The 14,782-nt window shown below is 34.1% G+C and overlaps 1 protein-coding gene and 1 long non-coding RNA gene across 3 annotated transcripts; one reads left to right on the forward strand and one right to left on the reverse strand.

Moving 5' to 3' along the window:
• Window positions 1-954: 954 nt before the first annotated feature.
• Window positions 955-6,677, reverse strand: LOC140751259 (uncharacterized). The gene is made up of 2 exons (XR_012103289.1): window positions 6,364-6,677; window positions 955-1,151 (listed from the first exon to the last, which is right to left on the reverse strand). It is a non-coding gene; the product is annotated as an uncharacterized LOC140751259 (long non-coding RNA).
• LOC140751254 (dihydrolipoyllysine-residue succinyltransferase component of 2-oxoglutarate dehydrogenase complex, mitochondrial) lies at window positions 5,993-14,665 on the forward strand. 2 transcript variants are annotated; one of them, XM_073085142.1, is made up of 2 exons: window positions 5,993-6,121; window positions 11,884-14,665. In XM_073085142.1, the coding sequence occupies exon 2, from the start codon at window positions 11,903-11,905 to the stop codon at window positions 13,289-13,291; it is 1,389 nt and encodes a 462-aa protein (XP_072941243.1). In that variant the 5' UTR covers window positions 5,993-6,121; window positions 11,884-11,902; the 3' UTR covers window positions 13,292-14,665. The 2 variants fall into 2 exon arrangements, with proteins under 2 accessions (XP_072941243.1, XP_072941242.1); XM_073085141.1 differs by having other exon boundaries at window positions 6,000-6,313.
• The last annotated feature ends 117 nt before the right edge of the window (window positions 14,666-14,782 follow it).

The raw sequence follows: 14,782 nt of genomic DNA on the forward strand, positions 1-14,782 counted from the left end.
CGATAGTCTCAGATAAAAAACGTGTAAACTCATGTATAATCCGCGCCAAACTGCTAGTCCGCTCTGAAGTTGTTGCGAGCAGGTGTAGTCATACAATTTGCTATGACGACGCGATTCATTTCTATATTCAGAGCGGACTTATATATATTACTAGCTGACCCGGCAAACGTTGTGTTGCCAAATAAATAAAAAAATGTTAAGGGTGAACAACCCTTATCACTTAGGGGTATGAAAAATAGATGTTGGCCGATTCTCATAGATGACGGATAAGCACAAAAAATTTCATCAAAATCGGTCAAGCCGTTTCGGAGGAGTATGGCAACGAAAACTGTGACACGAGAATTTTATATATTAGATTTTTCGACACATTTCTAAGATTCAAAACTAGGGCCTTTTGACACCAAATATTACGATTTCCTTACCTATAATATTTTCAAGTCTGTTCATACCATAGACACCAAGTTGGTCAGAAGACCCCTAAATAAGGTGCATGCCACTTACGACGCAGTCGAGACGATATTTCAAAACTCGAGTGGTTCGCTTTCGAGGTACAAGTGGAAGCGAGTTTTTCTTTTAAATATATTTTATACTTTTAAATTGTACCGCCGTAATTGTTGTAATTGGCAATTTTTGTACCGCCTCAAAATTTACTTATCAAATATATTTCATATAAAATATAGCCTATGTTACTCGTGAATAATGTAGCTTTCGAATGGTGAAAGAATTTTTAAAATCGGTCCACTAGTTTTTGAGCCTATTCATTACAACCAAACAAACAAAGTTTTCCTCTTTATAATATTAGTGTAGATTCAAATGATTTATTAATAAATTAATCATTTTAAATAATAATTTTACACATAACTTTTAGAATAAGTAGACGACGCCTCAACATGACACGCCAAATACATTGTGGGTATAATAAAAAGGCTTTCTAAAAAATAGGAAAACAATAAAGTTACAAAAACGTTACTTTATTTTTTTCACATCAAAGTTACTAAAACCATATTTTTAAAAATCTCTTTTTATGTCATCAAACTTATTTTCAAAATAAAATACAAATAGTACCCGCTGTCGCTTATGCCTTAACAAAAATGGTATGCGGTCGCGAAGCTGCCAAATCTCCAAAAAAATGCTTCGACGTTCCGCCAGGGCTGACACCACATGGAAAATGGAAAAAATAAAATTAAAACATTTAAAATTTAACACACCTATTTCTAATAATAGCAATGTATTCGTAAGCACTGCTGTGTTCTGGTTTGAAGGGTGTGGTAAGGGAGGCATACTTTTCCGAGGCGTTCCAGCTTAGTCCTCAGGGGTAGCAGCGCATCTGTGTCCGACTTCATATCTAATCCTATCTGGGGTTGTTTACAGATATCCATGGGCGGCAGTAGCCACATACCATCAGGTGGACTGCATGCTCCTATGCTACTCCTATATTATAAAAAAAAAATGAAACGCGGCTGAAAATGAGACATATTTTTCAAAGGCATTCCAGCTTAGCCCACACAGTTTAGTACACACCACATCAGCAGGGTTTACGCAATTCTATCTATTACCTACTAAATTGCTATTAAAAGGTAGAAATAACTGTGATATTACCGCTACAGTCGTATACCACAAAGTATTATGATTATTTTCGACGAAATGCAGTGAATATTTATAGATCTCAGTTTCGTTTTTCTAACTAGGTAGAGCCCTCAGTGGTTCGACTCCGGCGGCACCACCGCCACACCTATTTCTGCTTAATAACAGCAGTGTTAAACGCTGTTGTTCTGGTTTCAAGGGTGTGGTAAGGGAGACATACTTATAATTATTTCCGACGAAAGGTAGTGAATATTTTTAGATTTCTGTTTTGTTATTTTCTACAATTATCGGAAACAGGAAATAGGTCTAATTATACCTTCACTACAAAGTATTCAAACACTTGAATATAGTAATATTTTTTCGTAAATTAGAAATGGGCCTAATTGTACAGTCTCTACAGTTGAACTACAGAGAATTATAAATAGTACCGATGAAATGGACTAAATATTTACAAATTTCTATGTCTTTATTTTCTACATAATTCGTAAGTTAGAAATAGGCTTAATTGTGGCATCGCTACATTCGAACTACTTATAAAGAATCCTATCTCTGTTATGGTGCCGCTACAGTCGAACTACATTTCTGTTCTGTTTTCTGTTTCTTTAGTGTCTAAATTATCGTAAATTAGAAATTGGCTTAATAAGGCTACAGTAGAACTACTTACAAAGAATGTATCACTTGTATATAGAAACTTTTTATCGTAAATTAGAAATAGACTTAATTGTACTGTCGTTACAGTCGAACTAAAGAAACTATCGAGTAAAGATTTCAATCACTTAACTATAGAAATATTTGATTTTATTTTATTTATTATTTATTTTAATTAATAAAGGGATTTTATTCACTGGGTGAACATATCGTAATTTAATTTATTTTATTTTATTTTTAACATTCCTTGCAGCCCTGCAGCGTGCAGCGCGTCATCAATACCCCGGCGTGCGAGTGACAGCTTTACTGCGAGTGCAGCGCTTCTGCCCGTCGTATTGGATAACACTTAATACATATAATAAGTATTACTGATCTATTTATTTAGAACCCAACACCTATTTATTTCGTGTTACGCGCTTAGTTCTAGTTCGTTGTTATAAATACGCAATTTTGACTATCAAAAATTTGACAATTTTAGTATGAAATAATTGCCAAATATCGATCTTTGGCAGGCAAAACAAGGGATAGATTATTAATCACTGTCTCCGAACAGGTAGGAGTCCTATTCTACATATCTCTGGTAGATTTGGTGTCTATGGCGGCAATACTACTTGTATACTTACCATCAGATGGACTACATTTTTTTTTATAAAACCAATACGTCGTATTTTTTAATTTTATCTGTAAAAGTTTTTTTTTTATAAATCTATTATTATATTTTTTTATGAAACCAATACGTCGTTTTTAATTTTTTTTCTTTTAAAAATGTATTTTTTTTTTTATAAATCCAATATTATATTTTTTACACAAATCCAATACGTCGTATTTTTTAAATTTTCTTTATAAATGTTTTATTTTTAACATCCCCCTCAGCCCTGCAGCGTGCAGCGCGTCATCAATACCCCGGCGTGCGAGTGACAGCTTTACTGCGAGTGCAGCGCTTCTGCCCCGTCGTATTGAATAACACTTAATACATATAATAAGTATTACTGATCTATTTAATTTGTTGTTATCCAAAGCATTCTAACTTAGTCTTTAGGAGTAGCGGCGCATCTGTGGCCGATCTCAGGTAGGAATCTAATCCTATCTGGGATTGATAGATGTCCATGGGAGACAGTAGCCACTTATCATCAGGTGGATTGTGCAATCCTTATCTACTTTGATATTAAATAATAAAAATGTATTTAAAAGCATAAAATATGTGACCAATCTACAAATTCTGTCCTTCGTAAACAAAATGTTCTTTTTTTATAAATTCAATACGTCGATATTATTTATTTTACTTTATAAATGTTATGTTTTTATAAATCCTTTACATAAGTCGTTATTATTTTTAATTTTTCTTAACTAATGTATAAGTATATTTTTTTATAAATGTACTATTATATTTTTTTACAAGTAAAATCCTTTTTTACATTACTTTATAAATATTTTTTTATTCCATTATTATATTTTTTTATAAATCCAATTTTATATTTTTTCATAAATTATTTTATTTTTATTTTCAACATCCCCCTCAGCCCTGCAGCGTGCAGCGCGTCATCAATACCCCGGCGTGCGAGTGACAGCTTTACTGCGAGTGCAGCGCTTCTGCCCGTCGTATTGGATAACACTTAATACATATAATAAGTATTACTGAACTATTTATTTAGAACAACACTTATTTATTCCATGTTAAGCGAAGTTATGCCAGTTATTAATACGTTATCTATCCCTATTTTGCTTATTAAAGATCTAAATTTGACGTATGACATTTCAAGTATGACGAATTTGTCAAATGTCGATCTCAGATACATTGTTTTTTTTTGTCCGGTCAGTACAGTCCACCTGATGGGAAGTGGCTACTGTCGCCCATGGATATCTGTAATCAACCCCAGATAGGATTCTTACCTGAGTTCGGCCACAGATGAGCTACCCCTGAGGACTAAGCTGAAACGCCTCAGAAAAGCATGTCTCCCTTACCACACCCTTCAAACCAGAACACAGCAGCGCTTCACACTGCCGTTATAACAGAAATAGGTGTGGCGGTGGTGCCGCCGGATTTTTTTATTATTTTTTTTGTTTACGAGGGGGAAATCTCCAAAAAGTACCCGATGACGTGGGAGCGACACAGGGTTATGTGGGACTCTTACCGCAATAAAACCCCCCCCCCCCCCCCCCCCCCGGAAAGGAACGCAACCGGAGTCCTCTTAGCGCGTTGCCCGTTGCGTCGGGCTCCGCCCAGGCGAGCATGGTGCTCGCCAGTCTGTCTGATGTGTACGACGGTATGCGACCACACATACCGCCGTCCTACTCGGGGTCGCTGTCTGAGCGATTCGAGCTCCCACTCTTACCACCCGCGACCCGGAAGCCTCTTTTAGTCGCCTCTTATGACAGGCAGGGGATACAGTAGCCCTAGAGTCTAGTCCCGGACAAATTGAAGGTGGTAGAACCCTTTGTGGTTCGACTCCGGCGGCACCACCGCCACACCTATTTCTGTTATAACAGCAGTGTTAGGAGCTGCTGTGTTCCGTTTTAAGGGGTGTGGTAAGGTAGACATACTTTTCCGAGGCGTTCCAGCTTAGTCCTTAGGAGTAGCGACGCATCTGTGGCCGACCTCAGATAGGAATATCTAATTCTATCTGGGGTTGGTTACAGATGTCTATGTGCGGCAGTAGCCACTTACCATCCGGTGGACTGCATGCTCGTCTGCTACTTCTATATTATATATAAAAAATGCACTATTGGTAGTAGAGTAGTATATTGTATTAACTGGTGATTAATTACGACTTGAAACTCTTCTTAGGAGAAAAACGTCTTAGGAAACCCAAAACCTAAGCCCAGCAGTGGGATTGACATTATAAAAGTTTGAAATTACAACTTCAGCATACGAAATACCACATTTTTTAACTGTAGGAATATAAAACTTCTGGTTTCAATATTTAACATGTCATGTGATTCGAGACCTCGAGAGTAGCTACTAACGCCATCTGTGGAGCAATAACAATACTCTATGATCAGCATCTATGATCATTCTATTTGTGGTAACAGCGCCATCTATTTGCGATAATATAACGTATTTTAGAAAATCTATAATTTGGATTTATTTCTTTTAAAAATTACTAAGGCTATGATGTCAAAGGTTATAATAATTTCGTTTAGTTATTATTAATCTAAAAATATTATAAGTTATTGCCTAAATGTATTTTATTTGAAAACATTTGTTTTTAAAATTAATCGTAAATTATTCAATAATTTCACGTATTGAATCTACTGAAAAATTTAACTACAAAAAATTTTGTAAAATTTGGAACTAAAATATATTTGTTAAATGAAGATGCATCTTTTTGTACAATAAACTCTAAACCTTGACTTCTAAAGATGAAATAAATAAGTATTTACTACACAAAGCTATTGTTGTATACGTTAATTCATATAAATTACTTCTACGTGTCTACCTTGTTAACGATTCTATTCTAAAGGAGGAAAATGAGATAATACAGTCTAACGTTATCTAGTTAGAATTGGTTTTACGGAAATTCACAATTTTTAGTGCTAAATTTTTATTACTTTCATATCGAAGCAGTTACTAAACGCAAAGTTGAATAAAATGATAAAGTAAATTTTTACACAATTATTTCTATTATTAAAAAACGATTAAATAACAAATAATCACGATTATAGCGTGATAATTTATAAAAATATACATGATTTGGAGTTATTATAGTTATTATTTGTTATTGATCAAAAGTGTCATGCGTAGCAGAAACGAAACGCGGGAACTCTCACCCAATTTTGACATATGCCACCACCAACCCGATTTTTGAAGGCAAATCACATTACACGAAACGAAATAAATGTAGGACTTGGGGCCTCGCCACTTATAATCGGGAATAGCGGCGTCAATTAAGTGAAGTATTAGTTATTTTAGTAATATCTGTGGTACACGATATGCTTGCAATAACACACTGAAAATCGATAAAAACTCGAATTTTGTAAGCACTGATACGGCACGGATCTGTCATGAGACGGCTTATGTAACATTTTTCTCTGAAAATAGCTCAATCGGTCGCTGATAGCGGTTGTTTACCTCGTCTGGAAGGTAAGGATTACAGTTTTTATCGATAATTATCGAAACTTTCACTTACTAACCTTGAATTAACATGCGGTCGGTGCCACCTTATGTTATCTAATAACTGCCGAGTAATAATTCATCCAGCTCACTTTGTTTATGTTATTATTAATTATTTTTGTGTTAACTAGGCACTTGTCCCTGCTATGTAATTTTCTGTCAGATCAATGTCCTGTCAAATACATTCTGCAAAATGTCATTCCATTTTCAAATTTATTATTTTGTTTTTATTTATTCGAACATAAATGGCCTATATTTGCCTTTGATTCATCCAAAAATGTAAATTTTTAACATAACATTTAATAGATTCTAAAGTCATAATATCAATAATATAAAAATTCATGAATAATTAATTTACTGCAATGGCTGCTACTAAAACATGTTTTTGGCATAAATTAGGTTTTTCGTTTCAATCAAGGTTACATCTTTCTATCTATTTGCAAGCACTTGAAAATATCTATTGATTGCACACGACATCTTATAATAATACTGCTTGCTATATAACTAAATTCATAATTACATAATAATACTGGCTTATATGGCATAGTATTACCTAACCTATGTGATGACTATCTTAGTCTTCAGAGGGGTAATCCATCTGTGATCGGCTTCAGGTAGAACCTGTTCTATATGGAATTGGCATAGATTAGTCATAGATAAGTAAAGATTACTCACTCCTAACAAGAAAATGTACCCAGTTTTGACAATTGAAATAGTTGCGTAAAAAAGTTTTGCCACATCTCCATGCTAAAATGTCCCTAAAATATTCGAAATAATTATTTATTTATTATGTAAATTACGCAGTATTAGTTATTTATTTGTAAATATTCTCTAAAAATGTTTTTATTTGTCAGGAATTCAAATTAATTCAAAAGAACTTACTAATAAGCCGTTTGTAACTTCATTCAATTTCAAGGCGGCGAAGTATCTTTACTAATCTATGAGATTAGTAAAGATTCACTCCTAACAAGAAAGTGTAACCAGTTTTGACAATTTTGCACCACTTGTCTGCGCATGTCGGCATTGTTCCGCATAAATTACTCCATGACAGCCATTAAGTGGTGACATTTGTCAGCCGTTTAAGCCATTTAATGGCTTCCTTCAATTACAAGGCAGTGAGATATCTATACTTATGAGAATTGGTTACAGATGTCCATATACCAGGTCGACTGCAAGTTTGTTTTCTATTATAATCATATTTGGAAAAAGTTAGCTATATATTAATGAGGTCAGCCTCAAAAAAATCTAATTTAGAAATATAAAAACTGTTGGTAATTCAGTTTGCACATATAATCATATTTCTAAAAAGTAAGCCATGTTTTCATGAATATGTGCTCAAAACAGCTCATTTAAAAATGAAAAAAGTGCTATGATGGCAATTCAGTTATAATTTGCCTTAACAACTGAACAATACTGTTTCATGTGATAAGATTATGCAACCATTTTTTGCAAATATGAATAAATATTGATTATAATAAACATAGATTAGTAAAGATTACTCACTCCTAACAAGAAAATGTACCCAGTTTTGAGAATTGAAATAGTTGCGTAAAAAAGTTTTGCCACGTCTCCGTGCTAAAATGTCCCTAAAATATTTGAAATAATTATTTATATATTAGGTAAATTACGCATTATTAGTTATTTATTCGTAATTTTTCTCTAAAAAAGTTTTTATTTGTCCAGAATTCAAAAAAAGAACTTACTAATAAGCCGTTTGTGGCTTCATTCAATTTTAAGATGGCGAAGTATCTACTTATCTATGATAATAAAAGAGTTTATAATAAAAAGAAACAGTTGGCATGGGATTATGGGCAGTTGTAAAAAATTAATTGTTGTTGCAATTTATTATTTATTAAAAACTAGCTGACCCGGAAAACGTTGTGTTGCCATATAAATAAAAAAAATTAAGGGTGAACAACCCTTATCACTTTGGGGTATGAAAAATAGATAGTAGCTGATTCTCAGACCTACTGAATATCCATATAAGATTTGGTGAAAATCGGTAACACCGTTTCAGAGGAGTACGGTAACTAACATTGTGACACGAGAATTTTATATATAAGATAATGAGGCAGTAAAGAAATATTAAATGAAATGAAATAAATCAACTTATGCTTATTAACTTCCATATTATTTGTAATAAGATTTCATGATAAAAAGCAACACATTTTATTTTATCGAAAATATATTGATATATTGAAATATATATTAATATATTGATATAAGAATTGAAATAAAATATTTTTTTATAATATAGGAGTTGCGTAGGTTGCTACTGCTGTCCATGGACATCTATAATCAACTCTGTAGGATTAGATATTCCTAGAGGTCGGCTACAGTTGCGCCATTACCCCTGAGGACTAAGTTGAAATTCCTCAGAAAAACGTGCCTTCAATACCACACCCTTTAAATAAGAAAAGAGCAGCACTAAACACTGCTGTTATTAGTCAGTTAGTCAGAAATATGTGTGGTGGTGGTGCAAAGGGTTCTACCACCTTCAAACTTGTTACTCCCATGTTATAAAAAAAGATAAATGGTGAGTTTTGTGCGATTTATGTTCCACTTTATATATGTTTTAATAGTTCTGATATTAGTTCTGATATCTAATAGGTGATAAAAACTTATTTTGCTAAGAAACCTCATATTTTAACGAATATTTCCTTAAAAACTTTGGTGCTATATTCCATTGTTCGTAAGTTAAAAAGTGCAAGTCATATTTTATTATCAACAGTGCTCTGACATAGTTATATCTAATCACAGATGTAATGCTTAAATATTTAGATTCATAGGTGGTCTAATCCTTAGTGGTTTCATTTCAGATGCTCCCCTGCATTACTTTATAATTGCAATGAAGTACTGCCATTGCCAAATCTGGTTTAAAGGGAATAATAAATGAAATATTCTTATATGAGGCATTCCAATTTAGTTTTTAAGGGTAGCAACTGTGGCTAACTTCAGGTAGGGATCTAATAGTTCTCAGGGGTAGGAAATGGTTTGTGACAGATCTCAGGTAAGAATGTAATCTTATCTGGGGTTAATTACCTATCCATGGGCGGTAGTAACCATTAACCATTAGGAGGACTGCATGCTTATCTACTACTTCTATATTATTAAAAAAATAACTTAACATAACTATGAAAACATGAAAATAATAAATCTTCACTTATTTTTGTAAAACTAGTTTTAAAAACGTAATTATAAATTAAAAATGAATGAAATAATTAAAATATGATTAGTTATTATTCAAGTCCTACACATTGATCTTTATTTCATGATTTTTTTTATTTGATTTGATGTTCATTTGTTTCTAAGTAAATAATTGCAAGTCATATTATATCAATATCACTGATATTTTGACATACTTATATCTAATATTGATATAGCCACATATCTTAATATATAGATAATATGTACAAATTAATACAAACAATCATATGGATTTACTTTATATCAATTGCAGATTTTTATTATCACCGATTAAATATTATTTATATATGACTTTTTATCTATTTTTATCTTTGAATGTTTATATGAGCCTTTGATTAGTAAAATAGAAAGATACTTCAATCCTTTGAAATTGAATGAAGCCACAAATTATACTATCATTTATTGTTTGAATTCTAGACAAATAAACATCATTTTTAGATAATTTTTTCATGCTACGTAATTACGGTGCATTAGTTAATTATATGAAAAAGTAAATTTACTTAAAAAATAAATATTTCAAACATTTTAGGGACATTTTAGAAGACGTGGCAACACTTTATTTACGCAACAATTTCAATTCACAAAACTGGTTATACTTTCTTGTTATCAGTGATCAATCTATGTATTTTACTCATCCAAGATATGAGCATGAATGTGTTTGATAAATATAGTATGTATTATGTATATACTTATGCAATAAATGCCAATAAGATATGATTAGATATTATGCAAGATTTGGATTGGTCAGTTGTATTAAATTAAAATGATTCTGTCATGTCATACTAATTGGCCAAGTGTGAGTCGAACACACACATGGAGGGTTCCATACTACCAAATTTTCATTTGTTTATTTTTAGTATTTGTTTTCACAGCAGCCATTAATGTGAATGCATTGTAAAAAATTGAACTATTATGGTTCAATAGATAAAGCGAATAACACCCAAAAATCGCAGTTTCTTGTATGGTTCAAATGGTAATTTTAAAAATTTGAACTATTGTGGTTCAATAAATAAAGCAAATAACGCACAAAAATCGCAATTTTTTGTATGTTCAATCATTTCTTTTTAACCTTTTTATATTGCTTTTTGTAGTGTTTGTCTATTACGGTTTAAGAGATAGAGCTCTGTGACAGACGGACAGACAGCAGAGGCTTATAGTCTGATTCATAATTAGAATTAGGTGTCCAAAATGTAAACAAAGAAATGTCATTGTCAAAATTCGATTACAGGTATTGTAAACCTTAAAAAATTAACAAGAAACGAAAAATTTCACAAAATTCAACATAAAACAAAAACTTAATAACTGCACACAATTAAAAAAAACGCGCTAAGAAATCTAGAAAAAAATCGAGTTCGATCACGATCACAAAAATGAATAATATCAACTACGAAACTTAAAAATGGCGGCACAAAAAATGTGTTGGATGCCGATTGTGTGACCATTATCACAATTTAATTTTCTCTCATAAATCTTGTATTTTATTATTATTACTGTATGAAATTAAATTGAGTTAATATAAATATTGGAAAATGTGAATTGATTATAATTTATTTAGATTATTATTTTATTATCGATGTATTAATTTAATATTGTCAAAAATAAGAAACTGCCATTTGACACATATTTTCTTGATAGGTCAACACCTTTGTTTACATTTTGGCCATCTAATTATGAATCGGACTATAGTTATATATTTGCACCGTTGAATAACCTCTAAAGAATTTCCCAATTGTTTAATATCATATTGTGCATTCAAAATTGGCATGATTTGTATTCTATATGTACTTTGTGTATAAGTACTATGCAAATTAATCCATTTTGCTATGGGCTGAGTGTATCTTATATATAAATTTCTTGTGTCACAATGTTAGTTACCATACTCCTTTGAAACGGCTTTACCGATTTTCACCAAATTTTGTATGCATATTCAGTAGGTCTGAGAATCGGTTACTATCTATTTTTCATATCCCTAAGTGATAAGGGTTGTTCACCCTTAATTTTTTTTTATTTATATAGCAACAGCGTTTGCTGGGTCAGCTAGTTTTCTTATAATAGTAAATAAGTATACAGTCAAATTGATTATAACTAGCCACTGTTGCTCTTAGACATCTGTAATCATCTCCTAATATAAATGAGGTTGGCCACATATACATTTCTAGCCCTGATGACTAAGCTGGAATGCTCTATAAGGCTCTCTCTTACCAACTTCAAACCAGAACATAGCAGCACTTAACAGCTGCAAAACAAAGCTGCGGCTCTGATGTTAGGATCTAACTATGAAGTCCTTAAAAATATTGTTTACAAATAATAATGTGAATCATTTCTCCTTCCAGGTTAACCCAATCACTCAAAATGCTGCGGCGTTGTTCGAAGCATTTGCAAACGTTATACCGGCGGCAGGGCCAGCCGCTGCGCTTCAGGTCCACCGAGGTGCCCAAGGTCTACTTAGCGCCGGGCACCAGGCTCAACCATGTGCGAGTGGTCGCGCACAACCAGGTCGCCTCGATCCACTTCAGCAGGCCACTGTACGCTGAACAGGACGTCATGACGCCCAGCTTCCCCGACTCTGTCTCGGAAGGTGATGTCAAGTTGGACAAGAAGGTGGGAGACGCTGTGGCAGCTGATGAAGTCGTTCTCGAGATTGAGACAGACAAAACCGCCATACCGGTAATGGCGCCCGCCCATGGTATCATCAAGGAGTTATACGTCAAAGATGGTGATACCGTCAAGGCCGGGCAGAAGTTATTCAGGCTGGAACTGACTAGCGAAGCGCCGAAGAAGGCGGCAGCGGCGGCGCCTGAGCCTCCGAAAGCTGAAGCCCCGCCTCCGCCGCCGCCCCCAGCTGCTGCAGCTCCTCCCCCACCCCCGCCTCCAGCAGCAACTCCACCCCCTCAGGCACCACCGCCGCCAAGGCCAGCCCCCGCGCCTGCTGCAGCTCCAATCTCATCCATCCCCGTTGCAGCCATCCGCCACGCTCAGGCCATCGAAACTGCCACAGTTAAGGTCCCTCCCGCGGATTACAGCAAGGAAATCGCTGGCACACGTACAGAGCAGCGTGTGAAGATGAACCGCATGCGTCAACGCATCGCCCAGCGTTTGAAAGATGCGCAAAACACAAACGCCATGCTGACAACCTTCAACGAAGTGGATATGACGAACATCATGGCCTTCCGTAAGAAGTATCTTGACGCGTTTACTAAGAAGTATGGCATCAAGCTTGGGCTGATGTCTCCCTTCGTGAAAGCCTCTGCGAACGCGTTATTAGATCAGCCCGTAGTGAACGCGGTGATTGAAGAAAACGAGATTATTTACCGGGACTACGTGGACATTTCCGTCGCGGTCGCCACACCTAAGGGTTTGGTCGTGCCGGTCGTTAGAAACGTGCACTCGATGACGTATTCTGATATCGAGTTAGGGATCGCTGCGTTAGCTGAAAAAGCTAGGACAGGGAAGCTGACGGTTGAGGAAATGGATGGGGGTACGTTTACGATTAGCAATGGTGGGGTATTCGGGTCCCTAATGGGTACACCTATCATCAACCCACCACAATCCGCTATCCTGGGTATGCACGGGATCTTCGAGCGGCCGATAGCGCTGAACGGGCAGGTGGTGATCAGACCGATGATGTACATAGCCCTGACGTATGACCACAGATTGATTGATGGTCGTGAGGCGGTCATGTTCCTCAGGAAGGTGAAGTCTGGCGTGGAGGACCCCGCGACCATCGTCGCTGGATTGTAATTAGTGTAAAGAACCCAGTTGGAGATGTTATTGAGGGTTAAGTCAAGGTTATGAGTTACGTCAAATATTCAGATAAGAGGAAGAAACTCAGTCTATTAATGCTATTTAGGAGACGAAGAGGGTAGGGGGCAAGTCAGTTCTGAAATATAATCAGGAATATATCAGTCAGATTTCTAATAGATCGATTTGGGTTTAAATGTCCATACGCGACACTTAACATCATATTAACTCGATTGTTATGTTGCTTCCAATTTAAAGAAACAAATTAACATCACATTCTTATACAAAGACTATTTAGAGAAATTCTAAGTTTATGATCGAAATATTCGTAAAAATTCGATCTCTAACCAATTTAATAATGAATATAAGATGTTATAGTTAATCTATGAGTCTCTCTTACAATGTCTGAATTAAGTTATTTAATCAATTAATTATTTACCTTTGTTCAACAGTTAAATTTACAATTAATTTGTCATTCACGATTATAACTTGATAACTGTCTTTATTCGACACACAATTTCCATAACATATTGGAATTTTATTTTGAGTATGAATACAATAGAATATTTGACGTAATTTGTAAACCAAGGCTGAAAGGAGATACTTAGTTACCATAGTTACCTTACGGTATAACCAACTGGGCAGATCGAACAAGCTAATCAAATGTAAATTATTTACATAAATAATTATCGTATAGTAGCGATATAGTTGCATAGTAGGACGCGCTTTGAAGTGAGGTTAGTAAGTTCCAATTTTAAAATCCATCACAGACACAACATGGCGTCCATGAAAAAATGGCGCGCAAAATATCAATATGACGTTTCAACTTTTTTTAATGAACCATAAAAATAATACAAAAATATTATGTAATAATTATTTGTATTTTTATGCATGAGCTATGAAGGATATATTTCTTCATAAAATACCTCTTATGTATGCTTAAGAAATTTCTAGAACATTCTAGAATATTCAAACTTAAGTAAGTTCCCGTCCAACGAGACAGTTCCTTTCAAAAAAATATATCAAATTTAATAATTAATCTCACTTATTACTAATCATTATTATTAATAATTCTACTGTGCTAATTTAATAAAATTATTACCAATATAATAATTATTATATTCTATTTTCTATGGACAAATTAATATAAAGAATTCTAACCTCTTACCTCAATTTTCATTATTTAATTTATTTATTAAATAAAATTATAACCTAAACCAACCTAACCTAACCTCACTTCAAGGCACGTGCTACACTACTCTCGCCTGCCGGTATCGTCTGTATTTATTGCATACGTTCGTTCGTATTGTATTGTATTATTTATCGAGAATTAAGTTGTAATAATAAATAAAGTACATGTCCTCTGACTATATATATTTCATGTTTTATTTACCTAATATAATAATTGACTAAGTATGAGCGAAACTCGCAAAGGGAGAGTTCTTATCATGAAATGTCAACTATTTTTTATTATTTTTAGTAATAAAAATA

This window comes from Epargyreus clarus, unplaced genomic scaffold, assembly GCF_041222505.1.
Source record: "Epargyreus clarus isolate Ecla_fem2 unplaced genomic scaffold, WU_Ecla_fem_2.2 ptg000022l, whole genome shotgun sequence".
Taxonomy (NCBI): Eukaryota; Metazoa; Arthropoda; class Insecta; order Lepidoptera; family Hesperiidae; genus Epargyreus; species Epargyreus clarus.